Raw genomic sequence first — 27,795 nt, 5'->3', positions numbered from 1 at the left:
CTTTACAAGACCCCCACCCACACACACACCTTTTTCAGGCACGGGATCTTGCCCGAGTTCTAGTTCAACAATGCCCAGCTTTCCGCCCAACCGCACCCCTCCGACTCCCAGAAGGCAGCTCCATGGAAACCAAAACATCACAACTCCGCGGAGGTATCGCGAGAGGCGCGATTGCGACCGCGACCGGGGGAGGCGGGGCGAGGGCGGGAACAAAGAGCGAGGTGGGCGGAGCCTGGGCGCTTCCGAGGTCCCGGGCGGGAGAAGGTACCTCCTAGTGGCGCCCCCGCGTGACTGCGCTTTACATAATCGAGGCCGCGCGCGTCAGAAGTGGCGTACTCCAGTCCCGACCCAATCAGGGGTGTCATAACCTCTGTGTTCCGCCCCTTCGTGCTTGATGGACGTCGAGGTGAACCAGTGACCGGGCGAAGAGCGCCGCCGCGCCCGCCCTGATCCGCCCGCACTCGCCGGCCCGCCCGCCCGCCGCAGCCGCAGCCTGCCGCCGCCGCCGCCGCCAGCTTGTCCCTCAGACTGTCAGATAAAGCGGCGGGCCGGGCCGGCTGGGCGGTGAGCGCGGCCCGGGCGGGACATGGCGGCGCTCTACGCCTGCACCAAGTGCCACCAGCGCTTCCCCTTCGAGGCGCTGTCTCAGGGGCAGCAGCTGTGCAAGGTGCGCGGGCTGGGGCGGCGGCCGGGAACTGGGACGCTGGAGGCGCGGCCCGGAGCCCCCTGTTCTGCGGGGCCGTTCGGCGGGGTCCCCCGGGCAGGGCGTGGCAGGCCCGCCTAGCTGAGGCGCCTCACCCGCTCCGCTGGGGGCCAGCGGGGCACGTGGGGACTCCCGGGCCCCCGCGGCCGGCGTGTCCGGCTGCTTAGCAACCGCGAGGGGATTGTTCTCGGACCCCTTGAGGTCCCGAGAGCGGACAGCGGGTCCTCTGCTCGCCCCCGACCAGCCGCACCGAGATCCATCCTGGGCTGGCTTCGCCGCCGCTGGTTGCAGACCGAGGGACCCCCTGCCCCGCCGGGAACTGAACTCCAGAGTTGGGTGCTGCCTGGGAGGAGAGTCTCCCAACTCGGGCGCCTCGCGGGCACTTTCCAGCCAGTCTCAGAGTTGGAGGTGGCGAGGCTTTATAGAAAAGCCCCACAGCGAAGCGTACAAAGCAAAAGGATTTTTCAGCATCCAGTTGATGACCTTCGCCCCTGGCCCTAACCAACTACTCTTCACTTTTTATTCCTGAAGGTCCAAGTTCTTTTTATCGTTTGAGTTGCTTCATCCTGCTTTGCCTATTTAATAGAAGTGCTGTGAGGCGACAGTTTAAAGTCACCAACCCGGCCTGAGAGTGATTTTGAGATAGTCCCAGATAATCCAGAGTTTGTGACTCTGATAGGGGTAACTCATCACTGTATGTCACTATTGCCTCAAATGGCCATGATTTTGTCACTGTTTACCCTGTAGGAGAGCTCAGATTTTATATGATTAAAATATATTATATATATATATATATGTGGCTTTTTTAGGCCATATATATATATATATATATATATATATTTGAAATATATATATTGATTTTAAGGAACTTTGTTATAGGTAAGCAATAATGGTTTTAATTTAGCATTTTCATTTCACAAGTGAACCTGTTCAAAAAATCAAACAGTGCAAGTGGCAGAACCAGAACTAGAATCTGGGGCTTCTGATTTCTTGTCTGAGGCTTATTCATACATACTTTTGTTTTATAGTTTATGACTAGTTCCATATAAATTCTCAATTCTCACATCAGTGCAGCCTAGTAATGCCAATATGACAGAAGAGAAAAATAAGGCCCAGAAAGTTCAAGTGACTCACTCAAGCACAGTGGATATGCTGGGAATAGTACCTAGGTCTTCTGCCTCCTACTGAAGGCTGTTGCCATTTCTGACTGCCTTTTAAAATTATATCCTCATTTCATTTCAGGAATGTCGGATTGCACACCCTGTTGTGAAGTGCACCTACTGTAGAACTGAGTACCAGCAAGAGAGGTACAGTTTTTATTGACCATGAAGATGTTAGTTAATAGGCTTTTTCCTCTTAAAATCTGTAATTAGCTGCTTTTCAATGGACAGATGTGTAATTGATTGCATTATACACAGATTCTGCAGTTTTTCATTATAACACATTGACAAATACAAAATACACATATTGTTCCCTAGTTCTCCATTGATTGCTTAAATTTTTAAAGTTATCTTTTTTTTCAGATCCTTGATCATTTTACATTGTGTATATAATCTTTATGACACTAAGAAACCACAACAGTAAAATATGAGTCTCCTGTTTCAGTATGTTTATGTTCAGAGCTCCAAGAATTTATAAGCCAAAAGAAGATACTTTTGGAAATGTGATAATTGTTTTTTTTTTAATATTTTATTTATTTATTCATGAGAGACACAGAAGGAGAGAGGAAGAGACTTAGGCAGAGGGAGAAGCAGGCTCCATGCAGGGAGCCTGATGTGGGACTCGATCCCAGAAACAAAGGCAGAGGTTCAACCACTGAGCCACCCAGGCGTCCCAGAAATGTGACAATTGTGATAAAGGGTTTGTGAGCCCTAGTCACACTTGAAACTCATTTGCCTGATGTAAATCTCATTTTTAAAAATGTGAAAAACATTTAGGTGTGAGTAAACACAAATCTTTGGAAGACTTTCAATAGCAGCAAAGTAATTTATTGGTACAGTAAGTTCTGTGGGACTGCAACTGTAAATAAGTTCCTTAACTCAGGGTGAGACCTATTTGCTGGCTCACACATAGACCTAGAAACCTAGTTTTAATCAGTCTTATTTCAGTTCCAGGAACATTTTCCCCAACATTTTATTATGGATGTTTTCAAACCAGAAAAGGTTGAAAGAATTAGGCAGTAAACACTCATATACTCACCACTTAGATTCTACAATTTACATTTACTGTATTTGCATCTACGCATCAGTGTATTAACTTGTTTGTGATGCATTTTAAAGTTGTGGACATCAGTATATTTGATCCTAAGCAGTAAGCGTGCATATCACCAATGAAGTCTGATATTTGTTTATAGTTCATTTTTTTAGAGGTAAAATTTGCACAGTGAAATGCTCAAATCTTGAGTACATCATTTGATGAGTTCTGCAAACAGTATACATCTGTATAACCCCAACCCCTTTCAAATGTAGAATATTACCATCACCCTCAGAGAATCTTCTCATCCCTCGTCCCACTCAATCCCTACTCTTCTTGCCTTTCCCATACAGCTACGGTTCTGATTTTCCTTTCCACCATAGATCAGTTTTACCTGTTCTAGCACTTCATAGAAATGGAAACATACAGGGCATACTCTAACAGCATACTCTAGAAGTTTTAGATTTTACATTTGGGTCTATGATCCATATTGAATTTATTTTTGGGTGTGGGGTGTGACGTGAAGTTTAACCATTAATTCACACCACATTTAAAAATTGATTGAAGAAGAGGGCACCTGGCTGGGTCAGTTGGTGGAGCATGCAACTCTTAATCTCCAGGTTGTAAGTTTGAGCCCCATCTTGGGTATAGAGATTACTTTAAAAAATTAAATAAAAAAAATGGATTCAAGATGGATCATAGAAATAGTTTTTTTTTTTTTTAATTTCAGGAGTGTGTGTGTGTGTGTGTGTGTGTGTGTGTGTATCCCACTTCTTCAGTAATAAATGTAAGTATAAACCAAAATGTTCAACATCACAGAATCACTGAAGTGAATCTTCTTTCTAAAAGAGCGTCCTTTAGGTGGCTCAGTTGGTTAAGCATCTGACTTCGGCTCAGGTCATGATCCCAGGTTCTGGGATGGAGCCCTGCATCATGCTCCCTGCTCAGTGGGGAGTCTGCCCCTCCCTCTGCTTATGCTCGCACGCGCTCTCTCTCTCTCTCTCTCTCTCTCTCACATGCTCTCTTTCTCTCAAATAAATATTGAAATATTTATTGAATAAATAATGAAATCTTTTTTTAAAAAAGTTTCCTTTAAATACACTGCACTTCTTGTACTGCCTTTTTTTTTTTTCTAAGATTTATTTATTTATTCATGAGAGATAGAGGCAGAGACACAGGCAGAGGGAGAAGCAGGCTCCTTGCAGGGACTCCGATGCGGAATTCAATCCCGGATCCCGGGATCACAACCTGAGCCGAAGGCAGGCGCCCAACCATGGAGCCACCCAGGTGTCCCTTTGTACTGCCTCTTTAAAATGGTAGAAAATAGAAAATTGCCCTGGAAACTATTTCGTTTGAATATTTCATTTTATTTAAATATTTTCTACTTTGCGGTTTTTCTTTGTTTTAACTTTATGGTCACTTTTATAGGACTTTATGAGAAAATAATCACAAAATAGCTAATAGACTGGATTTTTATGTGATTTTATTTTCAGCCCCAGAATATTGTTTATTGTTGCACATCAAGCATTTGTGAAGAATTAGACTTTGTTTGAAGATGATTTTTTTCCCCAAGGCAGTTTATCAGTTTTGATATTTATTTAGGTCATGTTATGACCTCTGGACCTTCACAAGACAGAAGATGTTTTTATTTTTGTCAGTGCTTAGTTCTTAGAGAAATTGGAAATATTGACAAAATATTTGGTCATAGCATCTATTTCCTCACATCTGGGATTTTCCTATGCTTTTCCTTACAGAGGAGAGTGTAGACAGATTAAGGTCAACATGGATAGAATTACTAACTTTGTATTCCAAACATATATTATATTTTATTTCTCACCTCAGGTTTCTCAGATGTTTATCCAAATTGAGAATTACTGCTAGTCCATTTCAGTCTAACATAATATTCTTTTGAGAGTTGTGTCCATATTTGATCATTTTGTTTAGTAATACTTGGAGATGTGATAATCAGAAATAACTCACCACTTGGGATCCCTGGGTGGCTCAGGAGTTTAGCGCCTGCCTTCGGCTCAGGGCATGATCCTGGGGTCCCAGGATTGAATCCCACATTGGGCTTCCTGCATGGAGCCTGCTTCTCCCTCTGCCTGTATCTCTGCCGCTCTCTCTCTGTCTCTGTTTCTCATGAATAAATAAGTAAAATCTTTAGGAAAAAAAAAACACCATTTTTTTTTTAAGATTTTATTTATTCATGAGAGACACACAGAAAGAGAGAGAGAGATGCAGAGACCCAGCCAGAGGGAGAAACAGGCTCCTTGCAGGGAGCCTGATGTGGGATTTGATCCCAGGTCTCCAGGATCACGCCCTGGGCCGAAGGCGGCGCTAAACTGCTGAGCCACCCGGGCTGTCCCATAACTCACCATTTTAATGAAAGTCTCATTTTATCTGAGCTAATAAACTTAACAACCTGGATAATTAATAAAAGAGTTAGTGGCCAGATACTCAACCTTCAGTTAACCAAGTATCCAGACCACATATCTCCTTGGCACTTAGCAATGAGTAAATTCTGTGGGCTTAAGGAGGAATCAGTTTTCAGATGTTGTAAGTAAAACAAGTTTTTTTCTTATAAAAGCCTCTTTTTTTAAAAAAAGTGTCTCTTTTTTCCTTAACAGTAAAACCAATACAATATGCAAAAAATGTGCTCAGAATGTGCAGTTATATGGAACGGTAAGTAGAGTTTCTCTGTACTGAACAATGAATACTCAGGCCTCTTGGAACCTTACATTCTGTGGATTATTAATGTAATTATAATATCTTTAGTAGAACTGGTTATGGGTAAATATTTTCTCAGAGTTTATTTAGTGTTTGAGCTTTTAAGCTTAGCTAATACTTCAGATTGAGTTGTTCTGTGTTTATGGTCATGATGGCAAGATTGTCATCATAATTTTCTTTGAGAGCTTCAGTAATCAGTATGAAAAGAAGAATCCAAAGATGGATCTTACAATGTGACCTCTTTGGTAGCAGTTGACTATTTATTTTGATGAATGGATTTTTTTTCGTCTCTCAGTGTTAGGATTCTGGATACTATGTCCTTCCAGGCATTCTCCTAACCTATAATAAAATGATAATGGCAAAATGGCCTTTTGAGAAATTTGGAAGCACATGCTGATTTCTTCAAAGCATGGGTTCTGTTGAGTTTCTTATAGAAGTCCCAGTGTATACACTAATGGGATTTTGTTATTTTTTTGTTTGTTTTAAAATCAATAGCTGTGCAGAAAAACACTTTAAATAGTGTTAGGAATTTGATTGGTATAGAAGGAAATGTATGAAGTTGGGAATACATTTTTACAGTGACTAATGAACTGTGTAATAGGAATTATTGCTTTTAAAAATGCACTCATATTTTATAATGTACTTAGTTGACCTTTTTTTCTCTTTAAGCCCAAACCTTGTCAGTACTGCAACATAATTGCAGCATTTATTGGCAACAAATGCCAGCGATGCACGAATTCAGAGAAGAAGTATGGACCACCATATTCATGTGAACAGTGTAAACAACAGTGTGCATTTGACAGGAAAGATGATAGAAAGAAGGTAAATCTCTGTTTCTGTTGATTTTTTTTTTTTTTTTTTGTCTTTCAGAGAAATTAAGGTGGGTCACTTGTGTCAAACAGCGGTGCCTGTTGGGCTCAGTTGGTGGAACATGACTCTGGATCTTGGGATTATGGGTTTGAGCCCCATGTTGGGTGTAAAGATTTCTTAAAAATAAAATCTTTAAAAAGGGGGGGTGGGGTACCTGGGTGACTTAGTTGAGCATCTGGCTCTTAATCTCAGCTCAGGTCTTGATCTCAGGGTTATGAGTTCAAGCCCCATGTTAGGCTCCATGCTGGATGTGGAGCCTACTTAAAGCCTACTTAAGGGATCCCTGGGTGGCGCAGCGGTTTAGCGCTTGCCCTTGGCCCAGGGCGCGATCCTGGAGACCCGGGATCGAATCCCACGTCGGGCTCCCGGTGCATGGAGCCTGCTTCTCCCTCTGCCTCTGTCTCTGCCTCTCTCTCTTCTCTCTGTGTGACTATCATAAATAAATAAAATTAAAAAAAAAAAAAAAAGCCTACTTAAAAAAAAAAAAAAAAAGACCTATAATAGAGAATTCTCAGTTCTTCTAGTTTTTATTGACCTTGAAGATTTTCAGCCTTTGTTTTCTTCATTTACCAAATGTGGACAATTATATTCTTTTTTTAAAAAAAATTTAAATTCTTTTTAAAAAATATCTGTGTTTATGTTTAAGTATTTATTTAAGTAATTTCTGCATCCAAGGTAGGGCTTGAATTTATGACCTTGAGATCAGTAGTTGCATGTTCTTTTGACTGAGCCAGCCAGGCACCCCTGGGCCATTATATTCTAATATTTCATAAGTTAGTATTTCATAAGAATCTAAATGACAGTGGTCAATATCCCATATAAGTGAAGTGGTGATTCACAGAATTTTATTTAATTCTATAAAGGAGAGATTGTGACTTAAGCAAGATACATTACCAATTTCACTATATGACTCTTTAAATGTTTCTATCTGTTGGGGATCCCTGGGTGGTGCAGTGGTTTGGCGCCTGCCTTTGGCCCAGGGCGCGATCCTGGAGACCCGGGATCGAGTCCCACGTCAGGCTCCCGGTGCGTGGAGCCTGCTTCTCCCTCTGCCTGTATCTCTGCCTCTCTCTCTCTCTCTGTATGACTATCATAAATAAAAATAATAAAAAAAAAATTAAAAAAAAATGTTTCTATCTGTTGAAGTTAAAAATCACAAGATGACATAGAGGAGAGCCCTATGTGGAGTGATGATGATACGTTGGTAGAATAAAAGTGATATAGATTTGTTCTGTTAAAAACCCTCCAGTATAAAACCCAAACCTCTTTCCTGGCCTGCATGGCCCACACCTGCCTCTCAGTTTCATCTGACATCACATCTCCCACCCCTTGCCTATTTCGGCCACACTGGCTATCTTTCAGCCCTTCAGGTGTGCCAGTGTCATTCCCACCTTTGTGCTAGCTGTCATTTTGCCTGATAACATCATTTTCTAAAGCATCTTAATTGGTTTCTCAAACTCAGATGCCACTTCTTCACAGAGACCCTTACTAACTTACTCACCCCTTGTTATATTGCCTTCATAGCATGTAACATTGTGAGAAATTATCTTGTTTATTTGCTTCTATGTTTGTCCACCTGCACTAGAACATGAGCTCTTTGTCCATCTTGTTCTCTGCCACATTCCCAGTGATCTGGCACATAGAGAGTGCCCCCCTTGTATTATAGTATATAAATTATGTAAACAAATTTATACATGCATATTTAGATTGATAAGAGTGATACTTTTATTGAGACCTATTTCCTCTCCCTTTTAGTTGTTTTACCAAACATGGCCAAAATGTTAATCTGAAATATATCTCCAACTTGCTGTTATTTATTGTGAAAATTTGTACTTCTACTTTTTGAAAAGTGACTGAGGGAAGCCTGGATGGCTCAGTGGTTTAGCGCCGCCTTCGGCCCAGGACGTGATCCTGGAGTTCCTGGATCGAGTCCTGCGTTGGGCTCCCTGCATGGAGCCTGCTTCTCCCTCTCCCTGTCTCTGTCTCTCTCTCTTTCTGTGTCTCTCATGAATAAATAGATAAAATCTTAAAAAAAAAAAAAAAGGAAAAAGTGATTATTTTATATATTTTTATTTTTATTTTTTTTTTAATTTTTATTTATGATAGTCAGAGAGAGAGAGAGGCAGAGACACAGGCAGAGGGAGAAGCAGGCTCCATGCACTGGGAGCCCGACGTGGGATTCGATCCCGGGTCTCCAGGATCGCGCCCTGGGCGGAAGGCAGGCGCTAAACCGCTGCGCCACCCAGGGATCCCCTATATTTTTAAATTTGAGGTATAATTGACATACACTAGCTTCATATATATAGCATAATGATTCAATATTTGTATGTATTGGAAATTGATCACCACAATAAATCCAGTTTACATCTATCACTATACACAGTTATAGAATTGCTTTTCTTGTGATGAAAACTTTTAAGATTTACTCTCTTAGCAACTTTCAAATATGCAATATAGTATTATTAACTATAGTCATCATACTGTATATTATAATCATTTTGTAAGTAGATATTTATACCTTTTCACTACTTTCACTCATTTCACCTATGTCCCACTCTCCACCCCTGGCAACTATCAATTTGTTCTCTTCAATAAATATTCTTTTAATGAAAGAATATAGTACAGAAACTTTTTCAGTGTCCAGAGGAACTCTTTGGAGATGCTTAGGCTCACAAGAGCCGATTCTTGCTAACCATATTCATTAATTTACAATGACTCTGCAATGATCAGAATACTTTTTTTTAAAGATTTTATTTATTCATGAGAGACAGGCAGAGAGAGAGGCAGAGACACAGGCAGAGGGAGAAGCAGGCTCCATGCAGGGATCCTGATGCGGGACTTGATCCCAGGACTCCAGGATCACACCCTGGGCTGAAGGCAGATGTTAAACCTCTGAGCCACCCAGGGATCCGGATGATCAGAATACTCCTGCCTGACAACCAGAGCACCTTTCCCCTGAATCTGAAAAGCTGTTTTAGGAATCAGGAGGTAGCATATTATAATCATTGGAATATAAACTTTGCAATCCCATAGGCCTGGGCTAGCAAAATGATCCTGGGCAAGTTACTTACTTTTATTATGCATCAATTTCATAATTTTTCCAGTGGGAAATAACAGTAACTGCTTCACAGGACATAGGGAGATTTAATTGAGGTAGAAGACTTGCCTAAGTTCACATACCACATAAATGACAGAATTGGGACTTAACCCAGAGGTTCTAACTCCCAATACCTATATTCTGTAGTACCGATGTACTACATTCCCTCTTCTTTATCTTTATCTTTGTCTCTTTGTCTCTCAGGTAGATGGGAAATTGCTGTGTTGGCTGTGCACACTTTCATACAAACGGGTCCTTCAAAAGACCAAAGAGCAGAGGAAACATCTGAGCAGCTCTTCCCGTGCCAGCCACCAGGAGAAGGAACAGTATCGACTGAGTGGTAGCAGCCATTATAACAGGTAACCCCAAGATGCGTAAGATGGGGCTAGAGGTACTGGTTGGTCGGATAGAAACACAATTAGCCGGGATGATACCATTTGGTGTACATTTTCCTAGTCTTTTCTCTCTAGTTACTAGCCTTAGGAGGAATCTCCTTTACCGTAATTTACAGTTCATGTGTCTTCCAAGCGCCAGTGAGATTCATAAGGTATCAGGATTTCCTGACTTGGTTTGTATTGTGTCTAAAAAGTTTATGGAACTTGTTCTACTTTCCCTGTGATGTTCTCCTCACCCTTGGAGTGGGTTATCTCCTTAGAGGATTGGACATTTCACTTTCTGAGGGATGCAGCTTTTTTTTTTTTTTTTAAGATTTTATTTATTTATTCGTGAGAGACAGAGAGTGAGAGAGAGAGAGAGAGAGAGAGAGAGAGGCAGAGACACAGACAGAGGAGAAGCAGGCTCCATGCAGGAAGCCTGATGTGGGACTCGATCCCAGGATTCCAGGGTCACACCCTCGGCCGAAGGCAGGCGCCAAACTGCTGAGCCACCCAGGGATCCCCTGTATGCAGCTTTTTTTTTTTTTTAATTTTTATTTATTTATGATAGTTACACAGAGAGAGAGAGAGGCAGAGACACAGGCAGAGAGAGAAGCAGGCTCCATGCACCGGGAGCCCGACGTGGGATTCGATCCCGGGTCCCCAGGATCGCGCCCTGGGCCAAAGGCAGGCGCCAAACCGCTACGCCACCCAGGGATCCCTGTATGCAGCTTTTTTAATGCACATTTGGCCAGGAGGTTAATGTTCTAGGTTTGTCCTGATGAGATCTAGTCAAAAAGATGTCCTTTCATTGCAGTCTTAGCTTCCTTTCAGAGTATCTGAAGTTTTTGTTAAGAGTTTTGGCTCTGAATTGAATCCCAACTCTACCAGGTTCTCTGTGTGGGATCTTGGGCAAGCTTTTTCATCTGTAAAATAGGGAAATAAGAATATCACCTGATAGAATTGTTGTGAAGATAAATTATATAGTGCGTGCATAGTGGTTAGTTTTATCACTGGCATAAAGGAAGCATTCAGTATATTTTAGTTACTGTTTGTTATTGTTACCATTATGATTTTGTTTGTTCATTTAGCAAACATTATTAAGTACTCCCATGGGCCAGGGATTCTGCTAGGAAGGCAGAGATGAATAAAAGAATCATGCTGCTTACCAAGAGTATGCAGTCTGGTAGGGAAGACAGGCTTGTAATCAAATCATTGCAATATAATTCAATGAACACCACAGTGGAAACATCAAGATACAGGCATGAGAGGCAGTAGTAATTAACTGCCTTGGGAAGTCAGGCAACAGACAGAGGCTCAGAGAGAGCTCTGAGCTGGTGTTGGAGCTGGATTTTAGGATGAGTTGGAATTGTCAGATGGAATGGGCAGAGGCATCCTAGGCTGAGGGAATAGTGTTTGCAGAGACACGGAGGGCATGAGACCATATGGAACCCTGGGGAACTGCAGTCCTTTTATGTTGCTGGACCTTATGTTTGGGAGCCAGGGAATGGGAGTAAAAGGGATTCTGCAGATGTGTTAAGGAGCATGAACCTGATCCTGTGGTCCATAAAAAAAATAACTCTGATTATTGTAGTGAATACATTGGAAGAAAAAGAGACTGGGGGCTAGTTAAGAAGCTTTTTTTGTAAGAGTCCAGGGTAAGAAATGTTAATATTAGAATCTCAACTCAGGCCATAGCACTACAGGTTAAAGACACAGATTCAGGAAAATAGTTTAGAGGGAAAATTATGAGAAATTTAGGTAATTTGATGAATAGGTAGATGGACCGGAGCTGGGTGAGCAAAGGATAATTCTGAGGTTTTTTTACTTGGATAAATAGTAGATTCCTAACCGAGAGAGAATATAGGAAGAAGAGAAGTTCAGTTTTAAAAAGTTGATTATGTGGGGCACCTAGGTGGCTTAGTCAGTTAAGTGTCTGACTTCAGCTCAGGTCATGATCCCGGGGTTCTGGGATCGAGCCCCACAAGGGGCTCCCTGCTCAGCTGGGAGCCTGCTTCTCTCTCTCCCTTTGCTCCCCACCCCACCCACTTGTGCTTTCTCTGTCTCTCTCTCAAATAAATAAAATATTTTTTTAAATTAAAAAAATAAAAAGTTGAATTTAGAGGATCAAGAGTTATTATTTTGTGGGAGCTCAGCTTAGAACTCAAAAGAAAGATTTGGATATGGCCCATTGGTAGCACATAAGAGTCGGTGGGAATAGAAGTTGTTATAAAGTGTGGATTCCTGCTGCTCTACTCCAGGCTTTAAATTCAATAGAATCTAGGATAGAGTCCATGAAATCACATTAAGGGAACACCCTTTCCAACCCATGTAAGTAGTTGTTAAAACCACGTTCTTGGATGATATAATTCAAGTTGGAGGCTGAGAACAGAACTCCAGAAGCACTCAAGAGGGATAGAGTATTTGCAAACCATATACCTGATAAAGGGTTAATATAAAAAATATATGAAGAATTCATACAACTCAATAATAAAGTGAATAACCCAATTTAAAAATGGACGGAGGACTTGAATAGACATTTTTCCAAAGAAGACATACAGATAGCCAATAAATGCATGCAAAGGTGCTAAACATCACTAATCATCAAGGAAATGCACATCAAAACCACAATGAGAAATCTCACATCTTTTAGGATGGCTCAGTCGGTAGAGCATGTGACTCTTGATCTGAGTCATGAGTTTGAGTTCCACTTTGGGTGTAGAGATTACTTTAAAAAAAAAAAAAGAAAGGAGGGAAAAGATAAGAAATAACAGATGTTGGTGATGTTGTGGAGAAAGGGAACCATTGGTAGGAATGTAAATTGGTACAGCCATTGTGCAGAATAGTATGATGGTTCCTCAAAAAATTAAAAACAGAACTATCATTTGATCCAATAGTCATTCCTGGGTATATATGCAAAGGAAATGAAATCAGTATCTTGAAGAGATATTTACACCCTATGTTCACTGCACCTTTATTCATAATAGCCAGGAGATGGAAACAATGTAAATGTTCTGCAGTGGTTGAATGGATAAAGAAAATATATTCACCCCCCCCCCCCCACACACACACATACTGTGTGGTATCACTTCTACATGAAATCTTTTTAAAAGGCTAATTTCAGGGACGCCTGGGTGGCTCAGAGGTTGGGTGGCTGCCTTTGGCTCAGGTCGTGATCCCAGGATCTGGGATTGAGTCCCACATCGGGCTCCTATGAGGAGCCTACTTCTCCCTCTGCCTGTGTCTCTGCCTCTCTTTCTCTGTCTCTCTCATGAATAAATAAATAAATCTTAAAAAAAAAAAAAAAAGCCAATTTCATGGAAACAGAAACTGGAATGGTGGTTGCCAGGGGCTGAGGAAAGTGGGAAGTGGGGAGGTTAGGTCAAAGGATATATAAACTTTCAGTTATAAGAAGAAAAAGTTCTGGGAATGCCTGGGTGGCTCAGCGGTTGGGTGTCTGCCTTTGGCTCAGTGCATGATTCTGGAGTCCCAGGATCGAGTCCCACATTGGCTTCCTGCGTGGAGCCTGCTTCTCCCTCTTCCTGTGTCTCTGCCTCTCTCTCCGTGTGTCTCTCATGAATAAATAAATAAAATCTTAAAAAAAAGAAAAAGTTCTGAGGATCTAATGTACAGCAGAGTGACATTAATATGGTATTATAGGGACCCCTGGGTGGCTCAGTGGTTGAACATCTGCCTTCGGCTCAGGGCATGATCCCATGGTCCTGGGATCAGGTCCCATATTGGGCTCCTCACAGGGAGCCTGCTTCTTCTGCCTATGTCTCTGCCTCTCTCTGTGTATCTCTCATAAATAAATAAATAAAATATTTTTAAAAATGGTATTATATATTTGAAAATTGCTGAGAGTAGATTGCTATAAAAAGCAAGGTAACTGTGAGGTGATAGATGTGTTAATTATCTTTTTTTTTTTTTTAAGATTCTATTTATTTATTCATGATAGTCACACAGAGAGAGAGAGAGAGGCAGAGACACAGGCAGAGGGAGAAGCAGGCTCCATGCAGGGAGCCCAACATGGGATTCGATCCCAAGTCTCCAGGATCGTGCCCTGGGCCAAAGGCAGGCACCAAACCGCTGTGCCACCCAGGGATCCCTGTGTTAATTATCTTAATCTTGGTAATCATACCATAGCATATATGTATATCAAACTGTCGTATTACATACCTTACATATATAGTTTGTCAGTTACTCCTCGATGTAGTTGGAAGGGGAGAAGGTTAGCAAGGTCAGTGGTATCAATTATTGAAGAGATCAAGTAAGAAAAGGTCTTACTTGAGGATGAACTCACTGGGGCCAAAATGATTTTTAGTGGTGTTGTGGGACTCATTAGATTCACAGAACTGTAGTGAAGAAGAATTGGACTAGGAGTTCAACCTGGTGTCTAGTCCCAGCTTCACCGTTGACTAGCTGTATATCCTTGGGTAGTTCAGATAACCTTGATGAGCATCAGTTTCTGCAGACTAGAAATAGTACCTTGTATATACCTCACAGAATTGGAGGTGCATATGAATCATTAAATGTAAAAGTACTTTTTAAGGGGTGGCTGGCTCAGTTGGTGGAGTGTGTGACTCTTGATCTCAGGGTTATGAATTTGAGCCACACTTTAGGGATGGATCCTACATAAAATTAAAAAAATTTAAAAATGTTTTAGAAGATTACTTTTTAGCTATAAAGTAGATTATACTTCTTACTAAAATTTTAATAGGTTGTTAATAAAGTAGGTAATATTTAATTAAAGCTAAGAATTTGGGGGGGAGCCTGTGAAAGTGAGCTGCCCATGCACCTATAAGACCTATGAAATCAACACCGTGGTAGATTTTAGTAATCAAGAATAACTGTATGGAAGAGCTATGATATGTTGGTCCCATTTAACAAACTTTTATTGTGGTGTTTTATAAATCTTTGATTTCTAATATGTATCTCTCTATTTTTGCATTAAAAGCCAGAAAACACTTTCTACGTCTTCAATTCAAAATGAAATCCCAAAGAAAAAATCCAAGTTTGAGTCAATCACAACTAATGGAGACAGGTAAGCCAGTTGGTGTGTGTACATCCTTCCATTTGAGGTGCTGCATATACAGTTACTGAAACAGGGTATGCCTTGGACCTTATCTAGGATTGTTATTGAGGTTCTGAGGAACATTATTACATTAGCCACTTGATAGCTTATGAATAAGCAGCGCCAATATTGGTTTATAACTCTAATCCTGTCATTAAAAGACAAATACATATAACTGGATTTAACAGCAACTGAATTCTATTGTCCACAAATAACTCCCCCACACTAATTCTAAGAAGTTAGGAGCTATATGCTTTTTACTTTGATCTGTGCCTGTGGCCTCCTCCAGGCAGGGCAGGAGTTGGTCTTGAGAGGTGGAGCAGTGACAATTTGGAATTAAGGCAGTATTGCTTAGTCTATGAGTGCAGATACCAAATCAGCAGAGAACAAGATGTATTTAAATATTTTTACTTATTTTTAAACCTGTTTAAATGTATATTTTTATTTGTTGCTTTCCCTTCTCCGTCTGAGCAATGCTTTCTCTTGTAAGCTACTTTATCCCAATATCTAGAGTGCCCCATCCATGTTGGTGCAGTGACTGCTTCCCAACCAAGTCTTGGGGCCACCCATTTTTCTGTTTCTGCATCCCAGGCCCAGTGAGACACTGACATACTCTCCCCCAAAATCCTTGGAATCATCTCCATTCTGAAAACTCCCAGTGTCAGTTCTCCTTCCCAGCCAGTGGTAGGTATGGGAGTAGAGTAGCACATAGGCTTACCAGGGCTTTTGTTTAGGGGAGCACAGAGCACCTGTGAAATTTATTCTTTCCTATTACCTTTTTTATTAACTTGCTTTCAGATTCAGCAAGGTTTGTTTCTTTCTTCTTTCTTTCTTTCTTTCTTTCTTTCTTTCTTTCTTTCTTTCTTTCTTTCTTTTTTTTTAAGATTTATTGATTTATTTGAGAGAGAGAGTGTGAAGTGAGGAGGGGCGGAGGGAGAAAATCTTCAAGCAGATTTCCCACTAAGCACAGGGCCAACACAAGACTCAATCCCAAAACCCCTGAGATCATGACCTGAGCCAAAACCAAGTCATGTGCTTAACCGACTGAGCCACCCAGTCACCACTACAAGGTCTTTTTATCCTCTAGTATCATTGATTTGTATTTCTTGAAATGAACCTTCTGGAAATGTTGGACAAATTATGAATTATGTATTCAAATTATATTGGGGAAGGAACTATGAAGACCATCTTTTCTGGTCAGCTTTAGTGTTCTCTCAGCAGATATTCTGGCCATTATGAAGATTGCCATCACTTCTGCCAGGGTGCATGATCCTCCAAAAACCATGTCTAGGGGTGAACCTTTCTGAGATTCCTGCCTTTGTAGAGGTCTAGGCCAAGACCCAGAGCATTTAGATTCATCATTTCTATTTTGTGCTCATTTATGACCCAGACTGTATATGAATGACCTGAAAAAAACCTTTAGTTGAGCCAATGAGCCCTTAAAGTTTACCTTTGAGCTTTTGTTCTTAAGATACTGCCATTATTCTTGTTGTCTATTGCTTTGGATATACAAAGCTAAACTTAAGTTTTCTTTTTTTTTTGAAGATTTATTTATTTATTCATGAGAGACACAGAGAAAGGCAGAGACATAGGCAGAGGGAGACACAGGCTCCTCACAGGGAGCCCTGTGTGGAGCTCGATCCTGGATCCCTGGATCATGCCCTGAGCCGAAGGCAGATGCTCAACCACTGAGCCACCCACGCGTCTCTGAAAACATTTTTTTTAAAGATTATTTTAGAGAGAGAGTGAGTGTGTGCATACACATAGTGGGAAGTAAAGCGGGAAAGAATCTCGAGCAGACTCCTCACTGAGCATGGAGCTCTGCATGGAGCTGGATTCCACAACCTGAGTGGAAACCAAGAGTGGGGACACCCAACTGACTGAGCCACCCAGGTGCCCCTTACTTTGAAAACATTCTGGCAAGCCTTTTTTTGATGGCCCCCTTTGTAATGTCATGTAAAGCCCTAGTCTTTTTTTTGAGTATCTGTCTTGAATTCACTTCTGTACCAGATGTAAACAGGCTCGCTTCTGAGCGCTCCACTGTAGCTGCCTCCCCATTTTCAGTGCATCACAGTCTACTTTCCTGGCCCCACTTTTAAAATATCCACATATGGGGACGCCTGGGTGGCTCAGCGGTTGAGCATCTGCCTTTGGCTCAGGGTGTGATCCTGGAGTCTGGGGATCGAGTCCCACATCAGGCTTCCTGCATGGAGCCTGCTTCTCCCTCTGCCTGTGTCACTGCCTCTCTCTCTCTCTTTCATGAATGAATAAATAAAATCTTAAAAAAAAAAGAAACATATAAAAATAATATCCACATATGCTCTTTTCTTTGCCCTTGTCATCCCCTCCTATCTTTTGCAGGCTTCTCCTGACAACTTTCCATTCACCTCGCTGTTCTCCCACATTCTCCTCTCTTAGTTTGTAAGGTTTTTTTTTGTTGTTTTTTTTTAGTTTGTAAGTTTTGAGGCATGTTTGATTTTTTTTTCTCTTCTTTTTACTTCTCCATTAGCCTTCCGTATCATACAGGAAGAATGCATCGCTTTAGGTTGGTTTTCTTTTTTTTTTTAATATTTTATTATTTGAGAGAGAGAGCATATATGAGCAGGGGGTGGGGCAGAAGGAGAGGGAGAAAAAGAAGCAGATTCCACAGTAGCATGGAGCCTGACATGGGGCTTGATCCTAGGACCCTGAGATCATGCATGACCTGAGCTGAAGTCAGATGCTTAACCAATTGAGCTACCCAGGCACCCCTAGGTTTTTTAATAAAACCTTTAATTGAATAGTTTTATTTAATTTTTTAAAGATTTTTATTTATTTATTCAGGGGGCAGAGGGTCCAGAGGGAGAGAGTCCTAAGCAGACTCTGCATTGAGTGCAGACTTTGACATAGGGCTCAATCTCATGACCCCGAGATCAGGACCTGAGCTGAAACTAAGAGTCAGACACCCAACCAGCTGTGCCACCCAGGTACCTCTTGAATAGTTTTGTACTTCTAAAATGGGTTTTTGCCTTTTTTTTTTTTTAAGTATCTTGCAGAATTCATAGCCTCCCTCTCATATATTCTAGTTTGTTACATTGTAGGAAAAACTTCAATTTGAGGAAAATCTGAGTTCATTTCTATCTTTCCTTACCAGAGAAAATATACCAGCTACTTTTTTTGTTTGTTCTGTTGATGATAATAAAGCACTCTCAACAATGGGACGCCCAGGCTCACCTTGTGGTTTATTGTTTCTAAAGGATATTCCTTTCCTTTCCTCATAGTTTTTTAAAATTTTATTTATTTATTCATGAGAGACAGAGAGAGAGAGAAAGAGAGAGAGGCAGAGACACAGGCAGAGGGAGAAGCAGGCTCCATGCAGGGAGCCTGACGTGGGACTTGATCCTGGGTCTCCAGGATCAGGCCCTGGGCTGAAGGTGGCGCTAAACTGCTGAGCCTCCTGGGCTGCCTAGATTTTATTTTAAATAATCTCGGGATCCCTGGGTGGTGCAGCGGTTTGGCGCCTGCCTTGGGCCCAGGGCGCGATCCTGGAGACCTAGGATCGAATCCCACGTCAGGCTCCCAGTGCATGGAGCCTGCTTCTCCCTCTGCCTGTGTCTCTGCCTCTCTCTCTGTGTGTGTGTGACTATCATAAATTAAAAAAAAAAAAAAAATTAAATAAATAAATAAATAAATAAATAATCTCTACACCCAGTGTGGCGCTTGAACTCTCAACCCCAAGATCAAGTCACATGTTCCACTGTCTGAGCCAACCAGGCACCCCTCTTCATTGTTTTATTTCATTCTGCATTTGAAGTATGCCTGAAAGATTAGCCTTACTTTGTGTGGTCTTTGAGGTCTTATATTAAAAGGTTTGGAAAAGACAAGAAGCTTCCTAGAGAAATAGTGAGTTCCTTCTCATTAGAGATACTTGGAAAGAGACTGAATCTGATTTTCTGCCTTGATAATCTAGCCATCTGCTTTCATTTGCTTTCCAGAAAAAAAAAAAAAAAAAAAAAAAAAGCTTAGAAAGTTAGAAAGGTCAGGCCGTAACATAGGATAAACACAACTGGTCTTGTCAGTAACATATTGGTATGGAAAGAATCCTCTCAAGAAGCAAATAGAGAAGGGCATTTTTGGGACCCCAAGATTTATACTACCCCATTACTCCGTTTCATTTTCATTCTGGTTATGGGTTTAAGTAAATTCTTTGGATTGAGGGAAGAAAGTCCCTTGGCAGGTATTGAAATTGGTGGAGACTTTGATGGGTTCCTTCAGTATTTTCTCCTGCGTGCCTTGTTTTATTATATGACATTTATTACTTTTTGTCACCCAGTAATTCTGGACATTCATCATTTATGAAAGCACTGGTACATTCTTCTGACATTCTCCTCGTGTGCTTCATGTATACCGAGAGAGAATATTCTTTTTTTTTTTTTTTTTTTTTTTAAGATTTTATTTATTCATGAGACACAGAGAGAGGCAGAAACAGGCAGAGGGACCCTGATGCAAGACTCAGTCCCAGGACCCTGGGATCACGACTTGAATCGAAGGCAGACGCTAAACCAATGAGCCACCCAGGCATCCCAAGAGAGAATATTCTTATCAACGGACTGTGTCTTCTAGTCATAGAAATGTTTGGTAACTATGAGGATGTCCAGTGATTCCGCTTGCTCTTTTGAGTTTCTACCTAAATAGAGAAGTACTGGTTATTAGATATAGTTCAAGAAGTAGGAACGAACCAACAGCAAGGGGGAACTAGAGTCATTGCTATATTGATATAGGGAGCTGGGAATTAATATTCCAGTGTCTGCTTAGGAAAAACAGGTTTGTGTTTTACTTTAAAGGTTGCCCTGGGAAGAGTAAGAACCACCTTTGGGAAGACTCTGGACACTGACAGTATATGACTTTCATGGCAATGATTCCTTAACTTGTTTTGAGTTTAAGACATCTCTGACCAACCGGGAAAGCTATGGAGTTTCACCCTAAAAACCACTCATTATATGTATACACTGAATTATATGTACAATTTCAGGGGTTTACAGGTTAGATTCCCTGGCACTGGGCCTGGTTAGAAGACACTGCTAAAAAGACAGAGTTCACTTGGCACTTTGAAAAAATGAAGTGCTCAGGTACTGTTACTGAGAAGAATCTGTTGCAAATCCAGGTTGTGGTGTGACTCTGGGTTTGCCACCTCTTTGTTCCTTTTCTAACTAAATATCACTGAATTCTTGATACTGGAAGTGGTGGTCAACAGGCCAGTTACAGTGTAGGGGAAGTTGGCTTCCTTCCTGTTAATTTAAAAGGGACTGACTGCTTCTGGTATGGAATGCAGTAGGGGTGTGTGTGTGTGTGTGTGTGTTTATTTATTTGAGAGAGAGAGAAAAAAAATGAGTTGGGAGAGGGACAGAGGGAGAAGTAGACACTCCACTGAGCCAGAAGCCCAACATCAAACACTTAACTGACTGAGCCACCCAGGCACCCCATGCAACAGCTTTTTAGCAGTTGTACCACATCATAAAAGCTTTGCGGCAGAAAATAACCAAAAGATGAGCTCTGTGGGGAGCTCTAAAAGAAAAATACATGAGCTTACAATTGATAACTTACCCAGATTCTAGGGTAATTATTTAATTACAAAAAAATGACTGTTTCACCCATGAATAATTGGGGATTTTCAATGCACCTGAAACAAAATGTCCTTGGCTTTTAGAAAATGCGTTTGTTTTCATCTTGAATGTGAGAGGAGATGCTGCAGAAATGCTATGGGTTTTGATTTGGTTGGTGTAGTTATGATCACCTTGCCTGTACAGTTTAGCAAAGTCTGTTGAGTCTGGCATATATGGAGCATTGTGCTTACCACTGGGAATTCAAATAGTTGTTCTTACCCTTGAGCTTGTAGTCAAGTGGCCTATGGTGTGTCCTCAAGTAGACAAAGGTTTATCCCTCCAAGTTACTATTTTTCCCCCTCTATATTTCTACTCAGCTTTTCCCCAGACCTGGCTCTGGACTCACCAGGCACTGACCACTTTGTCATCATTGCCCAGCTGAAGGAAGAAGTGGCCACTTTGAAGAAGATGCTGCATCAAAAGGATCAAATGATTTTAGAGAAAGAGAAGAAGGTACAGTTTTGTTAATACCTTTCAGGCCAGAATGATGCAAGGGTAAGCATGTGGTGCAATAGGGCACGGTGCTAACTGATGTTTATTTGGTACTGATACCAAATAACTGATATTTATTTGGTACTGACCAATTAAAACGACAGTGCCCCTCTTAATTCACAGTGGGGGCATAACTCACTACTATTCTCAGCATGAGTTGCTTTGGAAGGTTGTAATCAGAAGGTGCTGAATAAGCATGGAGTCGGGACAAGAGGAGGTAGTTATATAATTGGAATTTTTAATGCTCTCAGGCTAAGAGAATCTGATGTCTCCATCTCTATTATTGGGATGACCATATCTGTGGGACACTAATACTCAAAATATGTGGGCCAGGTCTCCCTCCTTCCTGGACAATGTTCAGGTAGGCCTTCCTCCATGACTCTTACATCACTTTGCTTCCATTACTGACAACTCCCTTCCTGAGTGACCCATTCTTTAAACACCTTAGTATCTTCAGTAAAGTCTTACTCTGGTCTAACAGTTATTCTCCCTCTTTAAGGGAATTTTTTAAAATCCTTCTTCTATTCAGGTCTATTTATCTTATTGGGTTTGTAAAGAATATCTCATTTTTGTCTTAATATATTAATAACAATAATAGCTAACTTTTATTGGATACTTAACTGTGTACCTAACACTTCTGCATACTTTCCATGTATTAACTCATTTATCCTCATAATAGCCCTTTGAGGGCAGCCCTGGTGGCTCAATGGTTTAGCGCCGCCTTTGGCCCGGGGTGTGGTCCTGGAGACCCGGGATCGAGTTCCACGTTGGGCTCCTGGCGTGGAGCCTGTTTCTCCCTCTACCTGTGTCTCTGCCTCCCTCTCACTCTCTCTCTCTGATGAATAAATAAAATCTTAAAAAAAAATAGCCCTTTAAGAGAGGAATTATTGTTATCATCATGTCATAGATGAAGGGAGCCTCCAATATTTTTCCTCTTAGGCTTCCTTCTCCTAGTTGTGTTTTCTTCCTTGAGGCTGTATGTTTTCTTGCTAGGATTCAATCTGAATGGCTAGCCAAAGGCATTTATAATATTAAAATATTTACATTCATTCTTTCAATCTAATTTCGACCTCATTTTACAGATGAGGAAACAGACCCAAAGATATTAAATGATGTACCAAATCACACAACTAGTAAATGGCAGAACAGAGTAACTCCAGTTTTTCTGACTACTGCTCTTTCTACTAGCCTGTGCTTTCTTCTGCTGGTAAGGTGGAGATTCATGGGGAGAGACCAGTATTCTTTCCACTTTACTACATGACTGTTAGATGAAAGTAGACTTAGGTATATTTTCTTCATGGACTAAGTGAAAATGGCACATAAAAGGATTTTGCAAAATAGAGATAAAATGAACACTTGTTTCTATTACTTTGCGAAGTTTGGGTTTTTAAAAGGGCCAAAAACAAATAGGTTGTTTCTCATCACTTTCAGGATCAAGGTCACACTCCTTGGCTTGGAACATAGGTCCTGCTACCTCATGCCTGCTTATCTGTAGCATCATCACCTGCCACTTTCCATGCTCATTAGTCATTCGAACAAGTTGTTGGTTACCTCAAACCTTCTGGCTACGCCCATATAGTTTCTTTTGCTTGGATGCCCTTCTCCTTGTCTTGTGTGCCAATTGTACCTCATGTACCTTAAAACTCAGCTCACACATCACTTCTCAACATAGACATCTCTCGGGCAGCCCAGGTGGCTCAGCAGTTTAGCGCCTGCCTTCATCCCAGGGTGTGACCCTGGAGACCCCATATTGAGTCCCACGTCGGGCTCCCTGCATGGAGCCTGCTTCTCCCTCCGCCTGTGCCTCTGCCTCTCTCTCTTTGTCTCCTCTCTGTGTATTCTCATGAATAAATAATAAAATCTAAAAAAACAAAAAACAAAAAACAAAAACAAAAACCTAGACATCTCTCTTTGCTCCTTGAATAGCATAGTCAATAGAAGAAGGCCTGGGGTTTGAATTCTAGCTCTGCCACTTGATAACATGTATGATCTTGGCCATGTTACTTAACCCTTTCTAAGCCTCAGTTTTCCCATCTATGAAATGGGAAAAATAATATTGCCTCCCCAAAGGTTTATCATAGGATAGAATGAAATAATATAATCAAACAGTTTAGGGCACCTGGCTGGCTCAGTTGGAGGAGCATGCAACTCTTGATCTTGAGGTCGTGAGTTCAAGCTCTATGCTGTGTATAGAGATTACTAAAACAAACAAACAAAAACTACATGTATATATGTATATATAGTATATATTCTCAAACATTTTGCCTAGAATAAGTTAAAAATTCAATAAATGGCAACAGCTGTTATTCTCCTGGCTTCTCTCAAACCGTCGGTCATATTGTATTATAATCACTGATTTTTTGGAGGATTATTGGCATGTATTAAATACATAAAATCTTTAAAACCTGCCAGTGATGAAATATGAGAGATGATATGTCAGGATTTTGTGTAATTTTCAGGAAATCTTTAGAAAAAATAGGATACAGAATCCCCTGGTTTTGATGTAGTTCTGGATCTTCAGGAGAGCCCTGGATTTCATTCATTTGGAAAACCGTTAGTTCTTTGGTATCAGAACATTTTTTGTTGACATTCTCACAAGTGGAGCCATGCACAGAATTGGACACAGCTTTCTTCTGGTCACTCTGCCTTTTTTGTTTCCCCCTCAGATCACAGAGTTGAAGGCTGATTTTCAATACCAAGAATCTCAGATGAGAGCCAAAATGAACCAGATGGAGAAAACTCACAAAGAAGTCACAGAGCAATTGCAGGTGAGTCTGCTTATTTTATGTGGTAGCCCTGGTGTATTTAGCTGATTGTGTTTTAAGTGATTATCTTTCAGACTTCTTTATCTCAGGGTATTGACAAATTCACATTAATCCACCTTGTAGCTGTCTTTTATTGTTTCATGGTTGGCTGTATTCTGATCTTTTTCCCTCAAAAAACAGTGGAATTAATAAATGTGTGTTTTGATTTTTGGGTAAGCCAGATGTGATTCCAGATGTCTGGTTTATGAATTCTGTTTATCCAGCATGTGAAGGCACTCTGGTTTGTTTGTGTTCATAAAGCACCCTTTTGTAACAGTGGATCCCAGGAGATTGAAGTGTGCTGATTAGCCTCCAGCAAACACTGTCTTCCCCTGAACCAAGCCCTAGAGCTTTCTGTTGTTTTCTATCTCTAGAACTTGTTCTCTTCCTGACCCTCTACATTGTATGCCTTAGCATCTGCATGAAAAACATGTCCTGTCCTGTTAAAACATCCTTCTTTTTCTGATTTTTTGTTTGTTTAGGCCAAAAACCGAGAACTCCTGAAGCAGGCAGCTGCCTTGTCCAAGAGCAAGAAGTCAGAGAAGTCAGGAGCTATAACTTCTCCATGAGAGACCATAAGGAGGCTTCCAGCCACAGCAAAGGGGTTTCCTGGGTTAGGGTTGGTGGCCTGGCTGTTATCTGGGAATTGCAAGCTTTCTTAAGAAATCTCTATTTCATTACAGTTATCCTTCTTTGTGGGATTGCAGTGGGCTGAATGGAAACACCTGGTTCATGCTGTGTCATGACTGCATGCTTGGATGTTTGGGGTTCCAAGCTCTCTGTCTCATACTCTCACTCCTCCCCCCGCCTACCCCCATACTACTCTGTCTCTCTCTTTGGGTACTACTGTGTGTGTGTGTGTGTGTGTGTGTGTGTGTGTGTGTGTGTGGTGGTCACTGCTCAGTGTTATGTGCAGAATAATTTTTTTTTTTCTGGTCCATCATTGCATCCTGCCATACCCATGAGCAAATCGTTTGGCATTAATTACATATCACTGCCATCCTCTGAACTTTGAAAACTGCCACCTTAAGACTTGGTACAAGGGAAGAGGCCTTCTCTCTCCAATAAATCTTTTGCTTCAGGGTATACTCTTGGGTTTTTCTCCAGGTATATTATGTATGAACTTTGTACTATGTATAGCCAGAGTTTTATTTATTTTTTAAAAAAAGAAACTTTTTCTTGATAAAGGAATAATGATTAGCCTAGCTTGTTCTTGTAAAAGTGATGCCTCTTTAAAAAAAAAAAAAGGTTCTACTCTCTACCTTTTAGTAAAGGAATAAGACCTTTTCTTGTTACCTTGGAGTCTTAAAAACTGATTGCTGAGGTGAAATAATTCAGTGTATAAGTATGAAGTTAAGTGCCTTTTGGAAGATTTCTTGGAAGAGCATTTAAGAAGATACTTAAGGGAGATTTGAACAGTCTGTCTTTTTAAATAAGGGCAGAAAGAAAGGTTGTCCAGGTTTTACTGGACATTTCCCTCCTCTACCCCTTTCTTGATTGTTTTATGTGACTGATTTTAAATTCTCACACTGCCACTTCTTTTTAAAAAAGAAAAATACCCTTGTATCAGTTGTTATATTGGGCTGTTGTTAGAGAACATTTTTTTTAATGAGCAGATCAAAATGAGATAATATTTGAACTACAGAGCATTTGGGGAGTCAGTGCAAGCTGCTCAAGTATGGATTCTGAATCTGATTGGGAGAAATAATATCACTGTATCTTCTCCCCACTCCTCCTCACCCACCCCAGCCTGTACACTCCCTGCTTTTAACGGAAATGTATTGAAAACAGGTGCTTGTCAGAAGCAGCTTGGCCTCAGCTAGAATTGTTTGTGTCCTGTTTTCCCTTCTTGACCCAATAGGCACATGGATTTACTTTTCCAGGAGAGGAGATAGATTTACACTTCTAGCCATTCTCTCAGGTCCTCTATGGGATGTTTGTGAAAGAAATGAGAGATGTGTAAGTGCCACGAAACACAGTAAAATCAACTACCTTGAAATTAGTGCACAGGGGAGGGGTACTATGGCTAGAGGTAACCACGAGGGCAGATGACATTTGTACCTCAGTGTACCAAAATTGTAAGCAGTCAGTGTAACGTGCTAGGCATTTCCTAGAGGCAGATGCTTATAATTTATGATGACATTCTCACAAGTGGAGCCATGCACAGAATTGGACAGAGATGTGGAAATAGGTAGCTTCTTTCTGAGAAGAAACAATGGACCATGTTGCTTCAATCTCACTCTAGTGGGGGAGGTCATTTTCCCTTCAAAGCAAGGGAAATGGCAGTGCTAAATAGTTTTGTAACTTTTTGAATGAGAAACTTTTAGGTAAAGATAAACTGTCAGATAATATTTTTCAGATGCATTTACGTTTAACTATGGGGAAATGATTGTGGAAAAATATTAACAGTCATGGTTTTTTGGGTTTTTTTAATTTGGAAGACTTGAGAAATTCTGTTTCATGAAGTGACAATATAAAAACACATACTTAGTTTTATACTAAATCTTTTTTTAAGGTCTTGGCATTTAATATAAAGCAGATTCACACATTTTCTAACTTTCCACAAGTTCCAAAAGGTGAAGGAAGAAACCTCAGTCTTGAAATTTTGGTTTTTAAAAATCATGACACTGTTTTACCATGAAATTGAGTAGCTAACTTTTGGTAACACCTTTTGTTCATTTGTATGTTTGTATAATGGACATTTTGAAACACAGGAATGTTTTGGTTTGTACAAACTTTGAAAAATGTGTGTTAATAAAAATATTGACTCAAGTACAATGGTTCGGTGATTGATTGCTGGTTTACCAATGGACATATCCCATTATGTCCTTCAGCCTAGAAAACATTTTGTCTTGTAGACTTAAACAATTAAAAGCATAACTGTGGCAGCGCCTGAGCGGCTCATTTGGTTGTGAACGCCTTTGGCTCAGATAATAATTCCAGGCTTCTAGGATTGAGCCCTGCCTGCTGCTTCCTTTCCCTCTGCCTGCTGCTCCCCCTGCTCGTATTCTCTCTGTCAAATAAATAATTAAATCTAATAAAAAAATAAGGGGCAGCCCAGGTGGCTCAGCAGTTTAGCACCACCTTCAGCCTGGAGGCCCAGGATCGAGTCCCATGTCGGGCTCCCTGCATGTAGCCTGCTTCTCCCTCTGCCTGTGTCTCTGCCTCTCTCTCTCTCTTTCTCTCTCTCTGTCTCTCATGAATAAATAAATAAAATATAAATAAATAAAAGAATAAAAGCTGACCTGTGGTAATAGGGAGTTTCATATCCATCAGAGAATAAACTCATTCTCTTTTTTGTTCTATGATTTTATTTTCCAGTTTAAGTGCTTGCTTTGTTATAAACCCTATGCTAGGCAGTGAAGATACAGAAGTGAAGAAAATTAACAAATTACTGTCCTCATGGGGCTTCCATTTATGAAATACTGGACAACATTGTTCCTTGATTTTGTATTCATTAATTTTTTTTAAGATTTTATTTATTCATGAGAGACGCAGAGAGAGAGTCAGGCAGAGACATAGGCAGAGGGAGAAGCAGGCTCCAATGCAGGGAGCCTGATGTGGGACTCGATCCTGGGACCGTGGGATCATGCCCTGAGCCGAAGGCAGATGCTCAACTGCCGAGCCACCCAGGCATCCCTCACCATTAATTTTCAAAATATAATACAGGATGAATCTTTATAAGGTATATGTGAAAGGATTTTGAGATGCCATCTCAAGAAGGAGAGGAATGTATTAGTTTGAAACTTTGGCACTGGTAAGTTTTAAAATTAATAATGGGTGTTCTCTCAGTGTCACTGTCACATCCTGGTCACTCTA

At 40.9% G+C, this 27,795-nt stretch overlaps 1 protein-coding gene across 1 annotated transcript; it reads left to right on the top strand.

The window, feature by feature from the left end:
- Positions 1-208: 208 nt before the first annotated feature.
- FAM76A (family with sequence similarity 76 member A) lies at positions 209-26,748 on the top strand. Its single transcript, XM_025447476.3, has 9 exons — positions 209-667; positions 1,946-2,010; positions 5,524-5,578; positions 6,293-6,445; positions 9,795-9,949; positions 14,922-15,008; positions 20,998-21,133; positions 23,839-23,940; positions 24,459-26,748. Exons 1-9 carry the CDS (start codon positions 587-589, stop codon positions 24,543-24,545), a joined length of 921 nt encoding a protein of 306 aa, XP_025303261.3. The 5' UTR covers positions 209-586; the 3' UTR covers positions 24,546-26,748.
- The last annotated feature ends 1,047 nt before the right edge of the window (positions 26,749-27,795 follow it).

The sequence above is a fragment of the Canis lupus genome, chromosome 2 (assembly GCF_003254725.2).
Source record: "Canis lupus dingo isolate Sandy chromosome 2, ASM325472v2, whole genome shotgun sequence".
Taxonomy (NCBI): Eukaryota; Metazoa; Chordata; class Mammalia; order Carnivora; family Canidae; genus Canis; species Canis lupus.
Note: the sequence above shows the minus strand (reverse complement) of the source record. Positions and strands in the feature narration are given on the sequence as shown.

What these genes read in the sequence shown, in the direction of transcription:
- FAM76A (XM_025447476.3), top strand. Translation starts at nt 587, where the DNA reads ATGGCGGCGCTCTACGCCTGCACCAAGTGCCACCAGCGCTTCCCCTTC. An exon ending in ATGTGCAGTTATATGGAACG is followed by an intron (nt 5,579 to 6,292) that starts GTAAGTAGAGTT and finishes TTTCTCTTTAAG; the next exon opens with CCCAAACCTTGTCAGTACTG. An exon ending in ATCACAACTAATGGAGACAG is followed by an intron (nt 15,009 to 20,997) that starts GTAAGCCAGTTG and finishes ATTTCTACTCAG; the next exon opens with CTTTTCCCCAGACCTGGCTC.